Here is a 26,197-nt window from a genome sequence, read left to right as displayed (position 1 = left end):
CTCAATTTACACCCACAATTAAGGCCAGGATCTTCAGTTACTGAATGAACCAGATATTAAGTGAGATGTCACATGACTGTTTTGTTTAAACTTTTCGGTTGCAGTCATTAAGCAATTTCCTAGGTCCCTGATGGCAAACCTATGGCATGTGTGCCACAGGTGGCATGTGGAGCCATATCGGAGGGAACGCGAGGCATTGCCCTATGTCAGCTCCAGTGTGCATGTGTGCATAGCCAGCTGATTTTTGACTTCGAGGAAGGCCATTTCACCCTCTAGAGGTAGGTGTAAAAAAACACACAATGAGCAAAATGGAAGTTCAGAAAAACGGACTTTCAGTTTGTCTGTTGTGCTGGTTTTTGCCCTCCGGAGGTTTCAGGGAAGCTTCCTGAAGCCCTGGAGTGAGAAAAACAGCCCAACGTGCAAATTGGAAGTTCAAAAAATGGATTTCTGGTTTGGCCATTGTGTTGTTTTTTGCACTTTGCGGCTTCAGGAAGCTTACCTGAACCTTCCGGAAAATGGCACAAGAGGTAAACCCTTTTTCCAAACTTCTGGTTTGCCCATTGGGCCATTTTTTTCACCGTCCCAGGCTTCAGTGAGGCCTGTGTGTATAGTGTGGGTTCGGGGATTGTGCGCATGCGCAGGGGCAGTGTAGGGGCGCGTGTGCTTGCGTGGGGGAAGGAATGCGTGTGAGCATGTGCATGCGTGCTAGCACATATGCATGCATACACAAGTTTTGTCATCACTGTCCTAGGTCATTAAGTGAATGGAGTAAAGCGATGAAGGGATTCAGCCCTACCCAGGACCATAATCCATTGGGAGACAGCCCTTTTGCTCTCAAAGAAGCTGGCTAAAAAAGCTTTGTTCTGAAATCCAAGCAAGACTTTGGCATTGAGCAGGGGTGTCAAACTCACATCATCACGGCAGCGTCATGTGATGCTCACCCCTTCGCTAAACTAGGTGTGAGTGTGAGCAGCATGTGATGCATCAGCCTGTGGGCTGGGAGTTTGACAGACCTGCCATAGGGCATTTGCAGAGAGAAAAAGAAGCCCCTCTGTTTTCTGGGGGCTGGCTGCAAATGCCCCATGCTGCAAACATTCTGTGCCAAGACCCTGCTTGGATTTTAGGAGGGGCCTTTTACAGTCAGCTCCCAGAAACCAGAGGAAGTTCTTTCAGTGGTAGCAACTTGTGGCCTTCCTTTCTGGCTTCTCTATTGACTTTTGGGGAAAGCTGGTAGGGAAGGCTGCAAATGGCCATCGTACGATAGTGGGACCTTTGGCAATCAATCATACATGCAAAAGAATTGTGCTCAGATTACAATCAGATGACTGAGGGCAGTTTCAATATATTGTATAACTTGGCTTACACTGCAAATCCCTTCATTTAGTGCCTTCCTGATTTTGAACGGTCACCGAACAACCACTAGTTAAATGAGGACTCCCTGCAGGAAAGTTCTCTTGGACTTAAGCTTCATAAAGTTGTTGTAGAATTGCCTCCAGGAAAAAGTATGAAGTTTTATTTATTTATTAAATATATATGCTTTAGGTTTAGCAATAAAGAGCATTACAGTAATATGGAAAGTTATGACAATTACCTTTTGGAAGCAAGACAATTAAAAAAATATTGTTGCAAATTGATCACTGAACAAAAACTGGAATCTATAATGCCAATAACATAATCTTAAGTTTCTATTACTTATAGAACACAACTGGCTACTTCTACATTTTAGCAAGATCGTCTCCTTTACAAAAGATAGCAAAGAGTTAATATTTACATAAATCATTGTTATATTACATCTTTTATAATTAATTACTCTTGCAAGTAAAACCAGTAGATATTTACCAAATTCTCCAAGGACGTCTTTCATGCTTTGGTTCTCTGAAGCGTTTCACTGAAAGAAAATTAGCAACTATTAGTAGGCTATCAATGAGTCTCTCACCCAGATGGAATCTATGTGCAACGGTGATATATTCCACTATTGCAGATTGGAGTCTAAGATTTAAGGATATATTTGTAAAACGATATGGTACTCCACACTAAAATTCTGCTAGTAATTAAACTCTGGTGTGTTATTGTTAGTGCACACTTTCTTTCACCCTTGTCTCTTATAATTTGCAATTCAATAAACAAAACCACTGTAAAACCAGTCCCATGGCTCATCTGGGGCAGGGGTAAGACATTAATCATTGTATTAAAAGAAATGAGGAATTTCATGCAACTAATAACAACCGAAGAAAATTATTTAAAGCAAATTGGCAATAAATACAATTGAAGGTCATAAGAAAAATCTAAGCAAACAATTATTGTTTCGACTAAGGTGACCATTGTGAGCCTTTATTGTTAAAACCAATGCTTGAACTAATAAAAATAAAAGCACTCAACCTACTTTCCACCTGCATGATTCTAGAGAAACAGAAATAGGTTCTAATGATATTTTTTTACTAGCTAAGAAATAATACTAAAGAGACCATTTCAGTGATTGAGCTGTTCATACATTTTGCCAAATATTAGCCAGAAAGATAAGGTGTTTCCAGTTAGCAAGATTTTTAGGGCAGATTTATAGACAAAGTCAGGTAGTTAAATCACAAATGCAAGTAATAGATTCAGTAGGTTGGATACAAATAGAAAAAAACATAAATGTAGAGATAATACCTATAAGATATAAATACACACACACTCACGTCCCCTATTCAATCATGTTCAATTCTCTAAGACAGGTTCCTGCAGTTTTCTTTGCAGGTTTTTCAGAAGTGAATTGGCATTTCTCCTTCCTAGGAGAAAACCCCCCTACTTTTTCTCCAGTGTCCTGACCGAAAGTGACTAATTCAAGGCCACCAGCTGGCTTTGTGCCTAAGGTGGGACTAGTCTTCCAGTTCCTAGCTGGATGCCTTAATCATTATTGTACACCAGGGGTTGGGAACTATGGCCCCTTTATCACCTGTGCCCTTCAATTCCCAGGATTTTTGAGCTGGCTGGCTTAGGAATTCTGGGAGTTGAAGTCCATAGGTCATAAAAGGGTCATAGTTCCCCATCCTACTGTACCCCAAACTAGTTTTCAGAGAGATGAAGTTCAAACAGTTCTTTCAGGAATATCAATATTGCATTCTGAAAATGCAAAGCTTTGGTTGAATTGCTTGGCAAAATGCAAGATAATTTATAAACAAGGATAATAATAGGGGTACCAAGAAAAGAAATTAAATAAAACTACAGGTCTCCTTTCTTATATATCATGCTTGGGAAGAAAGTAGATTTATCTAATATCCCCCAGTCATTCATCTCTGTTAATATTTACAATGATGGTCCAAAATATAACAATTTATTCTGTATTCCTCAGATTGCCCCTTACATCATCCAAATTCTTGCAGTCTTAATTCTTCTGTCATCTATTTGCCACCAAAATCAAATAAAGGATTGATCTTTGCTTTATTATGACTGGAACACTCTTGATTCTTATTATCAGGAAAAAAAGTTAAACATGTATTATGTCCAGTCTCTTGCCTTATTATTCCCACATTATATTCCATATATTTGAAAGACAAAAAATGAATTGCTTAGAACTAATATCCCTCAGCAAATTCTGAAACACCCCCCCCCCAAATCTAAGAAGCTTCATAACCAGTTTAAGTTTGAAAGAGTTTTACTGACATCAATTTTTTGCCAATATCTGACTGTTGTAAAAAGGAGGAACCTCCTAAGTCTCAACCTAGGTAATTACAATACCTGAATGAATTCTGCCTGGCAGGCTTAGAAATGACATCTGCAATCATTAATATTTTTTTCACAATGTTGCTTCACACCAATCCTAATCAATACTTTTCATTATCTTTCTCACAAATAAAGCAAGCTAAAGCAACACAGGTGCTCAACAGGCATGAACAACTCATTGATCATCTGATTAGGCAACCTTTTCCTTTAAAAAACAAACAAACCTTGATGTCAAGCATAACTACCACTCATACAGAGGAAGTCTCCCCCCCAAAAATTGAAAAGATCTAAAGCAAATATATAAGCAGCAAATATAGGACATGTGCCATCCTAGTGTAAAACTGATTATCTGAAAAAGGGGGAAGGAAAGTAGGAAAAGAAGAAGGGGGGGAAAGGAAAATATTTAGTTATAAGCAGGAGTGAAATTAAGTAAAACACAGTTGAGATTTGAATTTTACTTACGGTAGTTATATTAACTTAATTTCGGGACATAGCTTTTCCCAAGCACAGAATAACTATTAATGCAAAACACAGTATGGTTTTAAAAATCCACAATTTATTTAGAGCATCAAGTCTATATAAGTAAGCAAGAATTTTAGAATTTTTCTTTTAGTAACCATTTCCTATGATCAAATATCCTACAACGCAATACCACAAAATTTGAAGGGTTAAGATAAAAGGACCATATAATACAGGATCACGAAGGACTGGAAGTCAGAGCATGCCAACTGGTGAAAAGTTTAATGTAATATGTAGACTTTCCAGAAAATCCAATTTAGGCAACTGAATAACCAATGCTTGATTGTATGAATGAGTGTGATAGATTTTTAATGAATTTGAGTTTTAGACTAGTTAATTTAAATTTAATATTGGATTTAGGATATTGTTACTGTTTCTTTATATCTTGTAATCCGCCATGAGTCTTTGGAGAGAGTGGCATATAAATCAATCAATCAATCAATCAAATAAATAAATAAATAAATAACCTATAGACTCATTGTAAGTAAGTAAAACTCATAGTCAAGTTTTTACTATAACGAAGACTTAAGGATTTGTACTGATCAATACAGATATTCTACACACACACACACAGAGCTTTGGTGAACTTCCAAAGAAAGGAAAGACGGATCTATGGAGGCCTTGGTGCTCTCTGAACTTGGTTGTTTTGTCTCCTGGATAGTTCTCCGGCTGGGATATTTAAAATGGACATATAAAATTGGACAGAGCATCTGAAGTCAAATAAAAGATGGATCACCGCACCTCTGATGGAAGGGGAACCCTCACTGCCGAGGAAGCTTGTACTGATTGCTGAAATGGGAGAAGAAACCATTGAAGGACTCTGGAGTGTAGGCATGCTCAAGAAGTAATCCATATACATGAAATCATTTTACCCAGGAGCATAGAACGTGAGTTCAGGGGAACACTATGTAATTACAGAGATCAGATTTCTGATACTGTCCTGATGCTCTTGGGAAAGGTACACCCTAAACTCCAGAGAATCCACCATGGTCCCTAGAGGGTCAACTGGGTCACAGGGAAGAGATTTACTTTTTTTCCAAATTTATGGGAAAACCGTGGGGTTGGAGGGTGGAAATGGTTGTCTGGACATCCTGCACCGCTTGGTGTCTGGACAGGGCCTGAATTAATATATCACCCGAATAACATTGGATGTGCATAAGAATACCCTTAAGGTGAGTCGCCTCAACTGTTAAGAACCTTAGAGCCGAGAATAGACCAAATGGAAGAGCGCTATATTGGTAGTGCACTCCTGCATAACAAAATCTGAGGTATTGTCAATGTAATGGCTGAATTGGGATATGTAGGCATGCTTCCATGAGATCTATCGATGCAAGGAAATCTCCCCTTCTGACGCTACCAAGGATTGTTGCCAATGGGTGTATCTTAAACAACCTGTAGTGAATAGTGAGGCGCAGAATAGCCTTCCCTCTGAGGATTTGGGGACTACAAAAAAAAATGGAGTAGAACCCCTGCCCTTGTTGATTTTCAGCAACCCTCTGGATGGCTTGAATTTCTAGAAGGTGCTGAATGGCTGAATTCACGAGGGCCTGCTTGGTAGTTATTGAATTTAAAAAAACCTTGGAGGTACGGTTGGAAATGAATTCCATGGGGAGACCTGATTGAATGGTCTTCCAGACCCACATATCTGATGTTCCCTCCTCCCATCTGTCAGCATATAGGGCAGGATGGCCACCTATGGGAGGATCAGATGGAGCCTCGTTTGGAAGATCTAAAGGAACACCCCCCTCCATCACAAAAGGGTTGCTTGAATGGTCTTCCCCTACCTGACCTGTCTGGGCCTTGTCACTGCTTCCCCCCATGAGACCTAGGGGAAACAGGTTGGAAGCCTGAAGGGACCACCTCTGGTAAGGTGGGAATGGAAGGACCCCTTAAGGGAGAATGAGGGAAAAATCTTCCTCTTGTCCCTGGATTCAATGAGGATTGGATCTAAGGACTCCCCAAAGAGATGTTGCTCCTTGAATGGAATCTAGCCTATTTAAGGGGTCCATCTGCTCCCCAGCTGATGTGGAGGTTGAGTGCAAAGCTCTGGTGGCTGAGTGGTCACCGATCATGGCTTCTTCACTGTGGGCAATAATTACTTCCTGCCATAGTCCACCAATTAATGCCACTCACACACTTCTTGGTGTATGAATAGGGAGTACAAAAGCTCCTCCAGCCACTCTGCCCACCTCTATACAAGAGGTACAAAGACCTACAGAAAAGTCTGTAACTTCTAGTTAAGTGAAAGGTGAAGTGTGGAAGCTCCGGCAGTAGCACTGGAAGCAGAAGACCTCCTAGCTGTAACAAGGCCACTCACATGCAATTTAAATTGGCTTTAAAACAACTCGAGCCAAAGCTCCAAGCTGCTAGTGACCCAGCAAGCCTGATGGAAAGGGGACCAGCTGGGAACTTATGTTAGATGGTGGAGAAAAATGATGTGATCCAGGCGAAGTCTTGATAGAGAGTATAGCTAACACCACATAACTGTCCTTATCTGAGGAATAAGTAAAGTTGGGGATCCTGGCACAGTAGCAGGGCTAAACAGCTTGAAAGACTCAGTCCTATTGGCTGAACGGATGAGGACAACCCATGTCTGGATGCTATTTCCACCCTCTATGGAGAAAAAACTGTTTCCGCAGAACTGGTCCTTGGTGTCCAAAAGACTGGGTGGGTGCTGTCCTATATGACCAAGTCACTTCAGATCACTCTTTTTTAGTGATTAACCTCCTTTCCTACCCTGTCCACATTCATCCAGCAATAGTTTGTCCTTGACCCCTACCTCATGTTGTTTTACCATACACACTACACTATCACATTTCTGATGCATTCATTCCACTAACTTTTTTGTTTCTCTTGATTTACCCAGCCCTTGCTTTCACATAATAAATTGAGCTGAAAGATGCTTTTATAAAAAGCCATTTTCATTTCTGACAAACTTTCATTATTTGCAATAGATCACATACTATCAACATTTCCATGTCATAAAATTTGGCACTGAGAGAATCTTTCATCAAGGAAAATATGTACTTGCATTAGTTTTTCACAGTTCATGTATTACTTGCAATCATGCACATCATTTATAACACAATTAGTTTGGTGATTGATAAATTAATTTACAAAATTCATGTATTCAACTTACACATCACAATGCTATCACAATGACTCTTGATGAATTTACCCATCAAATACTTTAAACAACTAAAGAACACCACAGATTCTTGTCTCATTTTCTCCTCAGTGCTGAGCATTTAATTGCATGCTTTACTTCTACCATGCACCATTTTTAGTGCATTCAGCAACATTTAAGTCCACATTTATGCAAAACATATGTCAAGTCTATTTACTATAACTTAATATAAATCAATAAATGCACAATAAGCTTCCATTCTCAGATTCAGATGTTTCTATTTCCTGTGAGAGGACAAAGCTCGTATTTCCATTCATTTGCTTAGCATAAAATCACACTTTCTTGGAATAAACTTATATTACACACTTTGCCCCCAGTGCAAATGCATGCAGTACCAGAAATGTTTAAGGTAGTGCAATGAAATTTATATTTGCTAGTAGGCAAAGTTCAACCTGTAAACAAGAAAATTACCATAGGAGAATGGAAAGAAATCCTATGTCTTTCTGAAAGGGGAATAATGACAATATTTCTTTCATGATATTACTTCATGAATAACATCAATCTGAAAAAAAATCTATTTGAGGGATATCAATCTGCAACACTTCTAGCAAAAATTAATGTTAGTTAAGAAAGTAAATGTTTCCAGGATGCTAAAAAGTAATAGTCAGGCAACATATAAAAGCTTATTTCTTGGGTAATTCCTTTACTTTGAGCATTGTGTTTCCTGTAACAGGTATCAGAACTCTTCAGCCATTAGATCAACTATGGCCAACTACTTGAGCTTATTTACTGATCAGAGATAACTAACTAGTAATTCATAAATTCTCCATTTCTAATCACAGAAGTTGATTTGTTTCTCACTGCTGCCTTTTGAATTGAGAAAAGCCAGTTAATAGGAAGAAAAGAGGTGATTTAGAAGGATTCACACATTTATTCTATAGGAAAGGAAGAAGGGGAAAAAAGCTAATTCTTTACTGTTACTTAAGAAGCTCTAAATCATGAATGGAAAGGCTTCAATTTTTATTTTTCCAGGCTCCATTTTCATCCCCCTTCCTAAATAAAAATCTATAGACAGTTGAAAAAAATAGGTTAAAGGAGCTAACTGAATAGGACTGAATTATATTTGTTTTGAAGATGCAAGCTGAACTTACAATCATTTCAAACAAGATTCAAAGGGGAGTTTTTAGATGTTTTTTGTTCTCCTTAAACAGGGAATAAGAAATACCAGCTGAGAATCAACTGAGATTCACTAAACAGTCTACAGTGGTCCCTCGACTTGCGCGTTCTCGATTAGCGCGAAACGCTGCAACGCGGTTTTTCAAAAAATATTATTTAAAAAAATAAAATATTAAAAAAAATTTTTTTTTATAAAATATTAAAAAAAAATTTTTTTTTATTCTGTTCCCTGAATGGAGACCGCCGGCCGCTCAATCGGGCCGGCAGGGAACAGAATGGAGCCTTCCGCGGCGGGGCTGGTAAGGGGGGGAGCCGAGGGGGGAGCCGAGCCCAGCCCCGTGGCATTCGCTTTCCTCCCGCCGGCAGCCGACTGATCGTGGGCTCCTTCGCAACCTCGGAGAGCTTCCTGGTTTTCGTGAGCTTTCATGCCCCGGAAGCTCTCCGAGGTTGCGAAGGAGCCCACAATCAGTCTCGGCTGCGGGTGGGAGGAAGGCGAATCCCCCGTGGGCTCCGTTACATCTTCCGCTGCCAGCCAGGCCATGCTGGCGGCAGCGGAACAATCGCTGGCTGTCAACTTTTCTTTTTAAAACTGGGCAGGAACTGACTTGCCTCCCCAGTGCTAAAAAGAAAAGTTGACAGCCAGCGCCACGCCTGGCTCGACTTCCCTGGCTGCTTGGCCGGGGAGGCTCGGCCGAAAGCGGCTGGAGCGTCAGAGCCGAGCACGCCTTCCGCCCGGGAAGTCCTGCCCCTTCATCCCCACCCCTCGCCCCTGTGGTCGGCGGGGATGAAAGGGCAGGACTCCCTGGGTGGAAGGCGTGCTCAGCTCTGCCGCTCCAGCCGCTTTCGGCCGAGCCTCCCCGGCCAAACAGCCAGGGAAGTCGAGCCAGGCGTGGCGGCGGCAGCGCTGCTTCTCCGGTCGCCCAGTCCTCTCCTGCCTCCTGCGCCGATGTTCCCCGCTGCGACGGAAGGCAGTCGCTTGGCTAGGGAGGCTCGGCCGAAAGCGGCTGGAGCGGCAGAGCCGAGCACGCCTTCCACCCAGGGAGTCCTGCCCTTTCATCCCCGCCGACCACAGGGGCGAGGGGTGGGGATGAAGGGGCAGGACTTCCCGGGCGGAAGGCGTGCTCGGCTCTGCCGCTCCAGCCGCTTTCGGCCGAGCCTCCCTAGCCAAGCGACTGCCTTCCGTCGCAGCGGGGAACATCGGCGCAGGAGGCAGGAGAGGACCGGGCGACCGGAGAAGCAGCGCTGCCGCCGCCACGCCTGGCTCGACTTCCCTGGCTGCTTGGCCGGGGAGGCTCGGCCGAAAGCGGCTGGAGCGGCAGAGCCGAGCATGCCTTCCGCCCGGGAAGTCCTGCCCCTTCATCCCCACTCCTCGCCCCTGTGGCCGGCTCATCCAGGGGGGCGTGTGTGGACTGGCAAGCGGCAAGCGGGAAGACCAAGGGAAGGTTCCTTCAGCCGCCCAACACCTGATCCGCTCCGCAGCGCGGCAGCAGCGAGGAGCCGAAGATGGGGTTTCCCCTTTGCCTTTACCCCATCTTCGGGTCCTCGCTGCTTCCGCGCTGCGGAGCAGATCAGCTGTTGGGCGGCTGAAGGAATCTTCCCTTGGTCTTCCCTGCCGCCCACACGCAAACTCCACCATCTGCGCATGTGCGGCCATGAAAAAAAATGGCGCACATGCGCAGATGGTAGTTTTACTTCCGCATCCAATATAACGCGGAAATCGGTTAGCGCGGGAGGTCTTGGAACGTAACCCCCGCGCTAACCGAGAGATCACTGTATAAGGTTTTACATAGGGAGGAAAAACCGAAGATTCAAGTACAGATTATGTGAAACATGGCTCAGAAACAGTAACTATGAGAGGGACCTTAGAGACCTAATGGACAATCACTTAAACATGAGCCATCAGTATGCAGTATCAATCCAAAATGCTAATACAATCCTTGGTTGTATAAACAGAGCTATAGAAACAAAATCACAGGAATAGCAGTAGCAGTAGCATTTAGACTTATATATCGCTCCAGAGCTCTCTCTAAGTGGTTTACAGAGAGTAAGCATATTGACCCCAACAATCCGGGTCCCCATTTTACCGATCTTGGAATGATGGAAGGCTGAGTCAACATTAAGCCTACTGAAATTTGATCTGCCAAACTGCTGGCAGCTGGTGATCAGCAGAAGTAGCTTGCACTCTAACCACTGCAACACCGAGGCTCTTAGGAAGTATTAGTTCCACTTTATAAAGCCTTAGAAAGAACAAACCAAGAATACTACATCTAGTTTTGGTATTTGTATATTTGGTATATTACAAAAAAGATGTTGAGACTATGGAAAAAGTGCAAAGAACAACAACTAAGATGATTGAAGGCCTGGAGACTAAAACATATGAAAGATTTGAGTATTCCAGTATTTGAGAGGCTTCCACAAAGAGGAGGGGGTCAGCTTATTTTCCAAAGCCCCTTAAAGCAGGACAAGAAACAATGGAATCTAATCAAGGAAAGAAGCAACTTGGAATTAAGGAGACTTCCTATCTGTTAGGGTAGGGTAATTAACCAGTGGAACAGTTTGCCACCAGAAGTTGTGGATGCTTCATCACTGGAGGTTTGGGGGCAGTCACTTATCTGAAATGGTATAGGTTCTCCTGCTTGTGCAGGAGGCTGGACTAGAACACCTCCAAGTCCTGTCATCTCCTATTCTATTTTATCATTTCATTTTAGGAATGTACAGCTCAATCTACAAAAAATTGTCTTAGTGATAGAAAATACTTGTAGCTCAGGGTTGAAATGAGGGGACCCTGAGATTCCAAGCTTGCTTTTTTTTTCTTGCAGATGTTTCATTACCCAACTAGGTAACATCAGTGATAGCGAGGATGTGCTCTCAGTTTATATTCTAATGGCTTGCCCTGTCAATGTCAGTGAAAGTGGTCTTGGAGGTTTTTTGGTTGGGCTGTTTATTGTTAGATTGTTTGGTAGATCCTTCATTGGAATCTGCTTCTTGATTGTTGGTCTAATATTGGTGTTAATCTCTGCTCATTTGGGTGTTGATGTCTAGTGAAGATGTGTCCTGGTCTTTTTAGCTTATTGATCATCTCTTTTGAATAGTATATAGATGTTGTTTGTATGACTGTTGATGTCTGATTTGTCAGTATGCCAGGCATCCAAGAATTCTGTAATGGTTTTGGATTTGGTTTGATCTAGGATGGTCACATTTCCAAGTTGAAACTATGGTTAGGTCTGTCCAAAATTCCTATCTTTTCCCATTAAATTGCCCATGTGCATTGTTATAATGTCAACCAGAACTGCCTAGGATTGCAATGGCTAAGTGGTGCATTTGTTTTTTGACCTCTTCCTCCCATGTCTTTAATCTTAGAATATCAGCATTCTCCTTTCAGATGAATGAGATGTTAATGTGTAATCCTATTAGCTGGGAGGAGCAGGTCTCATTGAAATCAGTGAGATTCATTTCTAAATGACCTGCACAGAGTTGCTCTAAGCTCCTACGTACCAGGGAGCACCACAGTTGAACAAAGTCTGAGTAATGGTGCATAAGAATAGGTATGTGTATGAAGCGTACAGAGCAAATAGTAATAGCATGGCAAATAAATTTGTACTACAGTGATCCCTCGATTAGCACGGTCTCGATTAGCGCGAAACGCTGCAACGCGGTTTTTCAAAAAATATTAATTAAAAAAATAAAATATTAAAATAAAATATTAAAAAATAAAAAATAAGTCCACGCTAGTTCTCTCTCTCTTTCTCTCCCTGTTGCCGGCGTGGTATATGAGAGAGAAAGAGAGAGGCAGAGGTCGGGCGCATTATCGGGAGGTGGAGGCGGCGTGGGGACGCTGGGTGCCGGTTCCCTGAATGGAGACCGCCGGCCGCTCAATCGGGCCGGCAGGGAACAGAATGGAGCCTTCCGCGGCGGGGCTGGTAAGGGGGGGAGCCGAGGGGGGAGCCGAGCCCAGCCCCGTGGCATTCGCCTTCCTCCCGCCCGCAGCCGAGACTGATCGTGGGCTCCTTCGCAACCTCGGAGAGCTTCCTGGTTTTCGTGAGCTTTCATGCCCTGGAAGCTCTCCGAGGTTGCGAAGGAGCCCACGATCAGTCTCGGCTGCGGGTGGGAGGAAGGCGAATCCCCCGTGGGCTCAGTTACATCTTCCGCTGCCAGCCAGGCCATGCTGGCGGCAGCGGAACAATCGCTGGCTGTCAACTTTTCTTTTTAAAACTGGGCAGGAGCTGACTTGCCTCCCCAGTGCTAAAAAGAAAAGTTGACAGCCAGCGCTGCAACTGACGGAATGCTGAGCCTCCCGTTTTCTCTCCCCCCCCCTCGCCCCTTCGCCTCCCTGTGTTCCTAGGAGAAGTGCTGGGGATTGAGGCAAGACAGACCTTCTGCTCCTCACCAGCACTTCTCCTAGGAACAAAGGGGGGCGAAGTGGCGAGGGGGCGGAGAGAGAACGGGAAGCTCAGCATTCCGTCAGCCGCAGCGCTGGCTGTCAACTTTTCTTTTTAAAACTGGGCAGGAGCTGACTTGCCTCCCCAGTGCTAAAAAGAAAAGTTGACAGCCAGCGCTGCGACTGACGGAATGCTGAGCCTCCCGTTCTCCCCCCCCACCTCGCCCCTTCCGGTTTCGGCGTTCGGCAACGGAGTCCGGCGCTGGGGCCATGCGGGGCCGCTCATCCAGGGGGGCGTGGACTGGCAAGTCGCCCTCCTTTCTCTTTCTTTCTCTCTCTTATACCACACCGGTAACAGGGAGAGAAAGAGAGAGAGCGGAGGGCACCTTGCCGGTCCACGCCCCCCTAGATGAGCGGCTCTGCATGGCCCCAGCGCCGCCCAGGCAGCTTGCCGCTTGCCGTATTGCAACGAAGGAGGCGAAGCAAGGCTCCAAGCTGCAATACGGCAAGCGGCAAGTGATCTTGGGGTTTCCCCTTTGCCTGGGCGGCGGGAAGACCAAGGGAAGGTTCCTTCAGCCGCCCAACACCTGATCCGCTCCGCAGCGCGGCAACGGGGAAACCCCATCTTCGGCTCCTCGCTGCTTCCGCGCTGCAGAGCAGATCAGCTGTTGGGCGGCTGAAGGAACCTCCCCTTGGTCTTCCCCGCCGCCCACACGCAAACTCCACCATCTGCGCATGTGCGGCCATGAAAAAATGGCGCACATGCGCAGATGGTGGTTTTTACTTCCGCATCCAGTATAACGCGGAAATCGGTTAGCGCGGGAGGTCTTGGAACGTAACCCCCGCGCTAATCGAGAGATCACTGTATTTTATTACTAAAAGGGGGAAATAGGCTTAGAGTTCATGAGGAAGTTATACATATTTACATTTTGATTTAAAGGGACAACTTCTAAGATAAGGAGCCTAAAATCTGCATACTAATAGCCACCTGGAGGATATTTTTTTAAACAAATGTGAACAAACTATTTTGTATGGCCAAGTGTGAAATGGTAACATCTGGATGTATAAGATGAAAAGATCAGATTTTGATTCTGCAGCTATTTGAAAACATGTGAAGTGCTTTTGAAAGCACCCAAGTAATTCAGAATAAAGGCTTCATCCATTATGTCCATGAAGTACTGTCCCTCAATTGAATGAATCCCTCTCCCCAATATTTTCTAGTGCCAACCACATCCTGAGGGACTCCAAGCAGTGTACTATATCCAATACTGGATGTAGTTCAAAGAATGGGAGTTGCAACTTTCCAGAATGCTGGTTTGTTTAATTTTTTAAAAAATATGTTCCTTTTTTAAATACATATGGGAAGACATTTTTCTGAATTGTTTCTTTCTGTTTAAAGTTAGAGGAAAATACAGGAGAGTAAATGCAAAGTAGTTTTTTATAATTTGTAAAGAAACATTAGACTAAAACCTCCTTATAAAACAAAACAAAGAAATGCATTTGTATACTGAAGAGTGATCTTCTAGAAAAATAAAGTAATAAATTTAAAAAGGGCCCATAAAAATACTGATGACAGGATGCCCAATTGTCCATTCCTGAGTCATAACTTAGAAGGCTGCTTTCCTATTTCTATAGTTAAGAAAGTGAAGTAAGAAAGTTAAAAAACCCAACTATAGAATGTTTCCATATAAATCTTTCTAGCAGCCGATTTTAAAATGCTGCTGCTGCCTACTTACAAATTCTGGTTCCAGGTTTTCATTGGTGAAACCGAAATAATGAAATAAGATCTAAAAATTATTGGGGGCTAGGTTGGGTGAGCGAAATAATTAAGCTAGTATTAGTGTATTGATTCCCATTTTTAGAAAATGGAAAAAAGAAAGCAATGGCTTTTGAAGTTCCACCTCTCAATTCTAACAGAATGAGCTCTTTTGGGGGGAGAGTGGGGTATTAGGTTGTGAGAATATACAAACCTGAAGTTTAGAGAACCCTCTTTCCTCTATATTTATCTGCACCTGCTCAAGAGCTTAGATACCAAGTTGAAGGCTATATAATTTAACAAAGTACAGTACTTATTTTCTTTTCCTTTCCAATTGTTGTAAGGAATATTCTTCTGGATTTAGTTCCATGTAGGGAAAAAGACACTGGGTCCATGGAAGTTGCTTGGAAATAAGATTTAATGGTGGACAGGAGCACATGGCATGACCGCCTGAACAGAAAAGATGGACCACTTGCTTCCAGATATTGAGTGAAGATAAAAAGGCAGTTGCTGAAAGTCCCTGAGTTTTTATAACTTCTGTTGGGCCCCACTTCAGAATTTCCTGTTTCTGTACAATAAATGCACTCCGATTGGTGGTCAGACTCCCAGGGGCCATGAAGGGGCAACTCTGTAGACTGTGTTTTTGAATTCAAGTTTGAGCCTTGCTGGGTGATGGTGTAATGAAAGCGCTTTAGGCAATTCCTAATATGGCTGTCTGAAGGAGGTAGATCTTTGTTATGTAGAATAGATTGTTCCAGGCTATTAACAAAGGTGGGGGGGATGAGTGAGGTGGGCCATTCATTGATGGCACATTGACAAAGCTGGGGGATACTAAGAATGAGTCTTTTTTCTGCCTAAAAGCATGTTTTCAGGGCTATTTATATAATATTTTGCACTTTTAATATTTCCTAGGATATTATATTTTTTTTCTAGGAGGGGTGGTGGTGGTAGATGCTAACTTCCTACATCATCTTTTTCATTCCAGGAGTAAAGTTCCTATTTCAGTTACAAGAAACATAGAATAGCCTGTTTTAGATCCACTTATATTAAGTAAATTTAATTAATTAATTAAAAGCATGCAGATCCCATATTTTATGGAAAAGGACATTTGTAATTGGTTACAGATCAATAAACACAAGAACATTTCTGTTCTTGGGCTTACAGTCTAAAAATACTTCACATAGCGAGGAAAAAAGTATTGAGATGTACTCAGTCCTGCTTATATAATATAATTTTCTTTATCATTTTTAAAATTTCTTGATTTTGGGACATGGAATTTCTCATTAAGCAATGGGAAAGGTAAAGTTTCACTCAAGACAAACTCAACTCCTCTTGACTTTCTAGGCATATCTCTATTTTCTTGGTCATAATGAAGAGGGGTTGCTAATGGCTTCTGCCAGAATGTTTTTCAAACTTTCCAATCTTGCCATCAAGCCTGAGATTTCCTCAAAGTTTTCTCCATCATATTCTGACTATTTATGTAAGCTAAATCCTACTATTAGCTATTACATAGCATTCCACCACCACAGAACTAATTAACAACTAGTATTTTCCATGCTTATTTTTTGGAGTGAACAATAATTTCCAACTTTATCGATACCTGATGCATTTGATTATACAGTGGTACCTCTTCCTACAAACGCCTCTACTTCGAACTTCTCTAGATAAGAACCTCTTCTCAAGAACCATTTCCCACTTATAAACCGGAGCCTCCGAAACTGTAACCGGAAAAAGCAGGGAGAAACCTTGGAGGAAACAGGGCTGGAAAAGGCGTGGAGAAGCCTCTGTGGGGCCTCTCTAGGAATCTCCTGGGAGGAAACAAGGCCTCCAACCTCCCTGTGGTTTCCCCAATCGCACACATTATTTGCTTTTACATTGATTCCTATGGGAAAAATTGCTTCTTCTTACAAACCTTTCTACTTAAGAACCTGGTCACAGAATGAAGTTCATAAGTAGAGGTACCATTGTACTGTATACAGTATATATACTATGCATTAAAATGTTTTTCTATGCCTCATCTGACTTGTTTTACAAATTGTAAAACTAATGAAAAAATGGACTTACTAGTAGAGTTATATTTTTGAATATAGATTTTTGAAAATTAATACTCATTAGCCATTGATTCTCTATACCCAAAGCAGAATCTTCTGGTGAAAAAAATAATTATCTGACACACCCTAAATAAAATCAATACTAGTTTACATTGGAGGAGCTGTCCATGGTCCTTATACATTTCTTTTAAAAAAATAAAAATAACCCCTGAAAGTTCAATCAATATGGTTTTCTCTTTCACAAAATTAAAAGAAACTATATCATTTCTCTTATTGCCTTTCCAAAGTCTATATCAATAATTTCACTCGCAACCTATCTTTATCCATCATTAAAAATACACCAAGCCTATTGTTGTGTTTTAAAAATGTCTGCAAATGACTTTTAAAAAAACCCAATATTCTCATCTGAGATTGGAAAATTAAAAATCATCACCACAGATCTAATGTAGGTTACTCTTTCAAGTAACAGCACTTATGTTATACCTCTAGCTATGCTTGGCTGCATAGCTAGAGGTATAACAAGCAGGAAGAGGGAGATTGTGATCCCCTTATATAGAGCGCTGGTGAGACCATATTTGGAATACTGTGTTCAGTTCTGGAGACCTCACTTACAAAAAGATATTGACAAAATTGAACGGGTCCAAAGACGGGCTACAAGAATGGTGGAAGGTCTTAAGCATAAAATGTATCAGGAAAGACTTAATGAACTCAATCTGTATAGTCTGGAGGACAGAAGGAAAAGGGGGGGACATGATCGAAACATTTAAATATGTTAAAGGGTTAAATAAGGTTCAGGAGGGAAGTGTTTTTAATAGGAAAGTGAACACAAGAACAAGGGGACACAATCTGAAGTTAGTTGGGGGAAAGATCAAAAGCAACGTGAGAAAATATTATTTCACTGAAATAGTAGTAGATCCTTGGAACAAACTTCCAGCAGACGTGGTTGGTAAATCCACAGTAACTGAATTTAAACATGCCTGGGATAAACATATATCCATCCTAAGATAAAACACAGGAAATAGTATAAGGGCAGACTAGATGGACCATGAGGTCTTTTTCTGCCGTCAGTCTTCTATGTTTCTATGTAGTGAAAATGGCCAGAGCTATGTGTGTTCCACAGGTTTTCCTGTTTGAAGAAACTACTGTAGAACTACAAATAAGTTTTTTAAAATAAATCTTTAAAAAGAATATCTAGAATAAATCAAGAAACCTATGTGTGTAACAACAATCTCAGGCCTTATAGTCCCAGGTAGTACTATTTATGAAAAATGGAGAAATGTCTAAGGCCCAAAGAAACTGAGTTTAAAAAAAGACCATGTTCATGACTAAGCATTCTCATCAGTCATGGGATTCTTGAGAGAGAGAAAGAATATTGAAAGAAGAGGTGGATGGCTGTAACATTGAACAGAAACATTTTATACTGTGACTTTTTACATATTAATTTTCAAGTTAATTCTAAATTTAGGAATGTTGCATAATTAAAAATAGAATTCTCTACATGGTCTGTTAAATTCTATTAATGACACCATAGGTATCTGTAAGAAACTGAGGCTGTAAGAGCATGACAAACCATGCATAGTGATTATCATGATGCAAAATCCATCCATATGTAGTGATGTAGCCTATTAAATGATATGTGCTCATATGTGATCAGCTACAGTTTCGCTGTTTGTAGGTCAGGTTATGCAAATAAAAAGCAGAGGCAAGACACAACAAATATTTTTCAAAATACTTTATATACTTTTTTTTATAAGCCTTATAAAACTACAAACACACAAAATAAAACTTTGGTAACCATACGTCTTCGACCTATGCATTCCAGATGATATAATATGTTTGCCATGTTGCCTTTCAAATAAAATTTGGCCTTGGATAGATTTCCACCTCTAACTTCTGCTTGAAGTTCATTTTAGTCCCAAGGAACTTACTCAACTTACTTTAGTCAACAGATATCCATCTGACTGGAAGACCGCAGTCAAAAGATTATGCTTAAACCTAGTACTCCTGAACATAGCATTAACGTTATATTAACATAACATTAACATAGCCACTAACAACATCTATAGACTATGCAAAAGAGATAATCAACCAGCCAAAAACTGAAAAAGACTCCAGCACCACTCCACCAATAATCAGCACTCAGATCAGCATAAATAATTAACTCCAAGGTCAACTTTAGGCCAACCAACCATCAAGTAAGCAATACCCCAATCAAGAAACTGCCAAAGAGTCATTGATAAACAGCCTAAACAAAGAATCACTAAGACCACCACCTCCTCCTGCACACACAGGCAAGACACCAGGATATGAACTGACAGCAAACAGCACTCCTTAGTAGCATTTATGTTACCTAGTTAGGGTCATAAAACATCTGCAAGAAATGAAGCTCAGAGAGGTAACAGAAGGTATCCGGTTCCTATCCTGCATGGGCCAGACTGTGCACCGTTAGTGAAAGTGGAGCTGTGCACGCACCTCTGTGTTTCTGGCATGTGTGCGTAAACGTCCCAATGATATTTTGCTTCTGCGTATGTGCAGGAAGCAAAATCTTGTGAGGGAATGTGTGCGCGTGTGAGATTTCAGCAATTTCGTGCATGTACGGAAGCAACATTTTTTTTGCCAAAATCTCACATGCGTGTCACCTCGGAAGATTTTGCTTCCTGAGCATGTGCAGAAGCAAAATCTCACTGGGATGTGCACATCGCACTGGTAAGCTGCAACCCCCACCTGATAACAGAGTTGGAAGGGGCCTTGCAGGTCATCTAGTCAGTGATGGGCTACCAAAATTTTTACTACCACACTGTGGCTGTGGCTTATGCATTTTGTTTCAATATCTTTCAGTGCAAATTGAGTACTCTGGGGTGGAGCTCCAAATTTTGCTACCAGAACCGTTTCTGTAGGAGCCCATCACTGCATCTAGTCCAATCCCTGCCCAAGCAGAAGACCCTTACATCTGCCTCTCCCTTAGGATCAAACTCACAACCTCCTGATTGTGAGGCAAGAGCTCCACTTGTACAGCATCAAGCACCCCCACCCCGCCACCCAGAAAATACCTATATTTATTTTTTAATGTATTTTTCAAACAATTATAGGATGGTAATTTGTACAAATCAAACATTAGATAAGAAATGATAAAAAGTAATGATAGAAGACAATAAAACAGTAGGACAGGGATGGTAGGCACAGTGGTGCACTTATACATGCCCCTTACAGACCTCTTAGAAAGGGGGAGAGGTCAATTGTAGATAGTCTAAGGATAAAGATAAAATATCTGCATCTCGAGCCCAACAGTCGAGTCCCAGGAATGAAGAGAAAAAGCGCCTCCTTCCAAAGCACGCTTAGTTCTTCCCATAACAGTATTGCGAACTGCCAGATTGTCCCCTGGCGTGGAAAGCATGACCGAGCCTTTTTTTCCGGAACAGAGAAGAGGAAGGGGGACGCGCAGAGCCTGAACAAAGCCCCGCAGGCCCCCGCTCGGCACAGGGGAGAAAAAAACACCACCGGAAAGCCGGCCTGTCCTCTTTTAGGGCCGGGCGCTCCAGAACGAGAAACGCAACGCCCGGGGCAGGGGCGTCAAGGAAAGGGGCAGCGAGCTTGGCCGGGTCACGACCTCACTAAGGGAGCGGGGCAGAGGTGGGAACCGGGGAGGCTGAGGGCCAAGAGGCCCCAGGGAGGCCAAGGTTGGAGCGCCAACTCAAGCGGAGCAGGGAGGCGGCGGCCCGCCGGAGACCAGAGCAGCGAGTCCGGCAACAGTGAAGAGAGCGCGCGCGAGAGAGACGCGGGTCCGGCCGGAGCACTCACGCAGGAGGAGGCTGAAGGCCACAACCCCCAGGAGCCCCTGCAGGAAGATGCCGAAGCTGTTCATCAGCGCCCCGTTCTTGCAGCCGCGGTAGTCCGGCCCGGACCTCACCGTGGAAGCGGAAGAAAAAGCGCCGCCGCTCCGCCGAGGAGGATCCAGCTTGGGCGTGACAGCCACGGAGCCGTTGGGGGCGAGGGATCCCCCCATGGCCCACTCGGCGCGGCGCGCGGCAGGTGCGCGCGCGGCGGCGGCTAGCGAGCTGTGAAAGCCCAGGCGCGCTCATAGGCTCCGCGGCACTTCCTGGGCAGGCGGGCGAGGGGAGGGGAGGGGGAGGAGGAGTTCCCCGCGCGTCACACGACGACGCCGACACGTGACGTATCCCCATCATGATTGGTTCATTGGGCGGCTTTGGGGCGTGGCTAAGCGGGGGGGGGGGACCTCCCCGCGAGCGCGCCTTTTCGCCTGGCTCACTGAGGAGGGCGGGCGGAGGCGCGAGGGTGTGAAAGAGCCTGCGGGGCTGCGCGCTTTGTTGAATGCGGAGTTTGAGGGTTGCCCGTGCTTGGTGCATGCAGGAGAAGGAGAAGAGCCGGGCTTCGGCGGCGGCCCTGCTTCTGCGCTTGCGTGCCTTCGGTTCCTAGCGTGTTTTCCTTCAAGCAAAGCTTCAGTTTGGCTCAGGGCGTCCGTGATCGGCGAAAAGACTGGACACAGTTAAGCCGCAGAGTCTCGGCATGCCCGTGCAGCTCTTCGGGGTTTTTCTTTTTGAGGACCACCGGTCGGGAGAAGGCGGACCGCGGCGGAGCTCAAGGGTGGAAAACGGGAATTTAATTATTGCTATGGGTGTTCAATCCTACGAATGCAATTCCACCTACGGATTAGAATCGGGAGTTCGATTTTTATTTCGGATGTTAAAGTTGCTTTTTAGGGCAACGGTTTCAGGTGTATATTACCAACGGCTGTGCCTTTGTTGACACGTATCTATTTTGTATGGTTAACCGTGGAAGCCTATACGTGTCTTTTCTGAAGACCCAATATATTCTGCATATTTTGCAGTCAAATCTAAGGTAATAACGTTTGCTTTCCTAAATTCTAGGTACCAAGGCGAGCTGCAATGCAATAGCTCAAGCTATCAGGGATGGGCTTTTGTGTTAAGAAGCTAATGATTTATTTTTGTTTCTTCCGTTCAATCGTGTCGGATTTTCGAAAACTACTTGGACAAATCCTTGCGGTTTTCTTGGCAAGGTTTTTCAGAAGTGCTTTGCCATTGTCTCCTTTCCTAGAGCTGAGGGAAGGTGACTGGCCCAAGGTCACCCAGCTGGCTTTGTGCCAAGGGTAGGACTAGAACTCATGGCCATCTTGTTTCTACCTGGTGTCTTAACTAGTACCCCAAAGTGGCTCTCAAGCAAATACCAGAATATTCCAAAGTACATTTGTATGTGTATGCTAAAACACACACATTAATATATACTGCTCAAAAAAATAAAGGGAACACTCCAAGAACACATCCTAGATCTGAATGAATGAAATATTCTCATTGAATACTTTGTTTTGTACAAAATTGAATGTGCACAACAGCCTATGAAATTGATTGTCAGTGTTGCTTCCTAAGTGGAGTTTGATTTCACAGAAGTTTGATTTACTTGGAGTTATATTGTGTTGTTTAAGTGTTCCTCCCCTTTTTGAGCAGTGTATATAATAGTGGAATACTTAAACAGTGTTGAAAGGTTGAAATATTCCTCCTTCCCTTTTTTAAATTTCTAATATGGATTTCTAACAGAACCTCCAAAGTCTCCTGCCCCTCCAAAAGGAGGAATAGCTGAACCTTTTAAACTTTGCTTAAGTATTCCACTATTGTATCTCTTTTCCTCACTCTTGGTATTTTCAAGGCAATTTGTGTTGTCAAAAGTATTTCTTGGAAGGGGCTGTGGAAAGTGCTCTCCTCAATGTTGGCATTGCTTCAGAGATTTCCTTTTCAGAACCTCAGGAAAGCTATGGGATTTTCTTAACTCCCCACATGGTTAAATGTGGCCAGATGCCTGTCACTGGCTATCTTTGCCAGAGAGAGGGGCAGAAGTGTGTGAAGAATGGAGTAAGGAAATTCAGAGGAGTCCAAGATCACCTTTTATTTATAGATGACTTTGGTCATCTATAGATGCATGGAAGTGGCAGTAGAGACTATTTCAGTATCGTCGGATAATGTATATACGTTAATATTACAAGGAATCGTACAATACAGATTTTCAGAAAAAGTACTTTTCACTAGATACATTAGGCAGTTTATAGTGGTCTACAACTTCAGTTTTTGGCTAATGAGAGAATATGCTGCATGGTTGCAAATGTCGGTGAGCCATGGATTACAAGACTAACACATTAAGAATGGATTAGTCTTGGCAGGGACAGCACAATTTGAAAGCTAATCTAGCCTTGTTAATATTTGGATGAATATTTCAGGCAATTCTAGGGTTCAGATGGGGAAGTCAAAACATCCCACAGATATGCACCATGGTAAATGATGAATAATCTGTATTATTATAGAAATAAAATTCCTTCTGTAGAAGACAAGAATGCATGTGATAGTTCTGACAGGTTGTAATTGACACTGAACAACCTTGCCATGATAAAAGAGGATAGCTTTGGAAGCAGTACTACAGGAGGCATTCAGTAATGTAGTTATAAAATAAATAAATTGTAAAAATAAAGAGAATAGGCGTTGATTGCTTACCTGAACGCCTCTTCTCGTACGGTGAGCGGGTACAGCAGTCACATGGGTTGCTCATGTCCAATCCGGTGGAACTGAGCCTAGTATTAAAAAAGCTTGCCGGATCCGCCCCTTCCCCAGAATTCGCGAATCCATAGACTAGGCTCAGTTGTGAAGCTCTGTAGTGTTCAACTCTCATTGTTAGAGGAAGAAAGATATAGAAAGGTAAAGAAGACACATACAAGGGCGGGAAGTGACTGCTGTACCCGCTCACCGTACGAGAAGAGGCGTTCAGGTAAGCAATCAACGCCTATTCTCCGTACTGAAGGAGCGGGTCCAGCAGTCACATGGGACATACCCAATAGATGGTCCCTAGGGTGGGATTAGCTTGCTATCGTGTGAGATAACGGATTGGAGTACCCTTCTGCCGAAGGCAGCGTCCGCTGAAGCGTAAGAATCAATCTTGTAGTGCCTGATGAAGGAATTTGGCGAGGCCCAAGTGGCTGCTTTGCAGACCTCCTCCAACGGGGCTTGAGTCGCCCAAGCGGCCGAGGTGGCTGCGCTCCTGGTGGAATGCGCTGTGATGTTCCTTGGAACTGAGAGGGAGGCCGACTCATAGGCCTTAGATATAGTCCCTCTGATCCAACGGCCTATTACTGTTGAAGACACTTTGGCCCCCATGACTCTGGGATGATAGGCTACAAAAAGTGCTTCTGACCTCCGAAAGGGTCCTGTGCGTTGGATATAGATTCTCAGCGCTCTGGTGAGATCCAGGGTGTGCCATCTAATTGCCAAGGGATGGTCTCGTTGGAGGCAGAAGGAAGGTAGGACAATATCCTGAGATCTGTGGAACATGGAACTGACCTTGGGTAAGAAGGTGGGGTCCAGTCGCAAGACTACCTTGTCCTGATGGAATTGGCAAAGGTCCTGCCTGATTGAGAGGGCAGCCAGCTCCGAAATGCGTCGAGCAGAGGTAATAGCCACCAGGAATGCTACCTTAAAGGATAGGTACCTGAGGGACGCCGATTTTAGGGGTTCGTATGGTGCCTGCGTGAGGGAATGGAGAACCCGTGGCAAATCCCATGATGGGTACCTGTGGACCTTGGAAGGTCTGAGGTTGGCTATGCCCTTGAGGAATTCCTGAACTTCAGGGAAGGATCGGAGAGGCTGTCTGCGGGGACCTCCTAGGACAGATGAAATGGCTGCCAGATGACGCCGGAGGGTGCTGGTGGAAAGTCCTTTATGGAAGCCTTGCCTAAGGAAGGAAATTATTCTGTGTATGGGGATGCACAGAGGGGAGAGACCTTCCTGTAGACACCACTGGTGAAACTTGGACCACGTGTGGTCGTAGATTCGATTGGTCGAACCCCTTCTGGCTTTTAAAATGACCTCCACTGAATCGGGGTCATGACCACGCAGCTCTAAATCTCTCCTGATAACAGCCAGGCGGTGAGGTGGAACCACTCCGGGTCTGGATGGAAAGAGGCCCCCTGCCGCAGCATATCCCCCGAAATGGGGAGTCGCCAAGGGTCCTGGACGGACAGCTGTTGGAGATCCGCGAACCAGGGCCGGCGGGGCCAGTGAGGGGCGATTAGGATTACTCGGGCCCTCTCGGTGAGGACCTTGTGAATCACGTCCGGGAGGATTGGAATTGGAGGAAATGCGTAGAGTAGGCCTGGAGGCCATGGACTCCGGAGGGCATTGATTGCTTCCGCTCCCGGGGATGGAAATCTGGAATAGAAGCGAGGGAGTTGGGCGTTCGCATTGGTCGCGAAGAGATCCAGAATTGGTAGGCCGAATCTGAGGGTGATTTGATGGAACAGGTCTTGATGGAGGTTCCATTCTCCTGGGTCTATCGTTGCCCTGGATAGCCAATCCGCCTGGACGTTGAGACTCCCCGAGATGTGATCGGCTAGGAGCGACTGGAGATGTTTTTCCGCCCAAAGGCCCAGCTTGAGAGCCTCCCTCATGAGAGCCTTGGATCTCGTGCCCCCCTGTCTGCAAATGTGGCTTTTCGTGGCAATGTTGTCGGTGAGAATGAGAACGTGCCGGTTGGGAATGCGAGGAGAGAAATGCTTCAGAGCCAGGGAAACGGCTCTTAACTCTAGCCAATTTATTGGCCTGGAAGCTTCCTCCGGGGACCACGTGCCCTGGGCTATCATCCCCTGGGCGTGGGCGCCCCATCCCGATAGACTGGCATCTGTGGTGATGACAAATTGATCCGGGCACCTGAACGGGGATCCTCTGTCCATGGCCGGAGACTTCCACCACTTGAAGGATCTGCGAACACTCAGTGGGATGACAATGCGTCGATTTGAGTTGCTGTGCCCTGATCTCTGAAAAGGTAACAGGAGCCACTGGAGTTCCCTAGCATGAAGGCGAGCCCAGGGAATGATGCCTATGCATGACACCATCTTCCCCAAAAGGGAAGATAGAGTGACTATGGAAACTGAAGAATTAGATAAAATGTTAGAAATTAACTCCACTATACTGAGTTTTCTCTCGGGAGAGAGAAAAACCTGGGAGGATTCTGAATCAATAATGGATCCCAGGTGAGAAATGGATGTGGAGGGTTGGAGGTGGCTCTTATCAAATTTGATGGAAAATCCATGGTCCTGAAGGACTGACATGGTGACAGAAAGGTCTGTTTTCACTTTCTCTAGGGAGTTCCCATGAATTAAAATATCATCAAGATAACATAAAATGTGGATGGGAAACGCCCTGATATAGGCCGCCAGGGAGCCCAAGAGCTTTGTAAAGACCCGAGGGGCCGAGGAAAGGCCAAATGGCATCGCCCTATACTGGAAATGCCTGCCTTGAAAGGAAAAACGTAAAAATTTTCTGTGGCATTTGGCTATAGGAATGTGAAGGTAGGCCTCAGTGAGGTCTAAGGAGACCATGAAATCTCCCGAGTGAATGGCGGCCAAAATAGAAGACAAGGAGTGCATCTTAAACTTCCTATATTTGATGAATAAATTTAGTTTCTTTAAATCCAAA

The 26,197-nt window shown here is 43.9% G+C and overlaps 1 protein-coding gene across 1 annotated transcript in view; it reads right to left on the bottom strand.

Moving 5' to 3' along the window:
- The window catches only part of STIMATE (STIM activating enhancer), a 49,794-nt gene extending 28,983 nt beyond the window's left edge, over positions 1-20,811 (bottom strand). Inside the window, exons 1-2 of the mRNA XM_070738622.1 lie at positions 20,508-20,811; positions 1,840-1,888 (exon numbers count right to left, since the gene is read on the bottom strand). Of these exons, the coding sequence (XP_070594723.1) occupies positions 1,840-1,888; positions 20,508-20,712 (254 nt within the window). The 5' untranslated portion in view covers positions 20,713-20,811. The remainder of the gene's footprint in view (positions 1-1,839; positions 1,889-20,507) is intronic.
- Positions 20,812-26,197: the final 5,386 nt, after the last annotated feature.

The sequence above is a fragment of the Erythrolamprus reginae genome, chromosome 2 (genome assembly GCF_031021105.1).
Source record: "Erythrolamprus reginae isolate rEryReg1 chromosome 2, rEryReg1.hap1, whole genome shotgun sequence".
NCBI classification, from domain to species: Eukaryota; Metazoa; Chordata; class Lepidosauria; order Squamata; family Dipsadidae; genus Erythrolamprus; species Erythrolamprus reginae.
The sequence above is the reverse complement of the archived record's forward strand: the minus strand, read 5'-3'. Positions and strand labels throughout refer to the sequence as shown.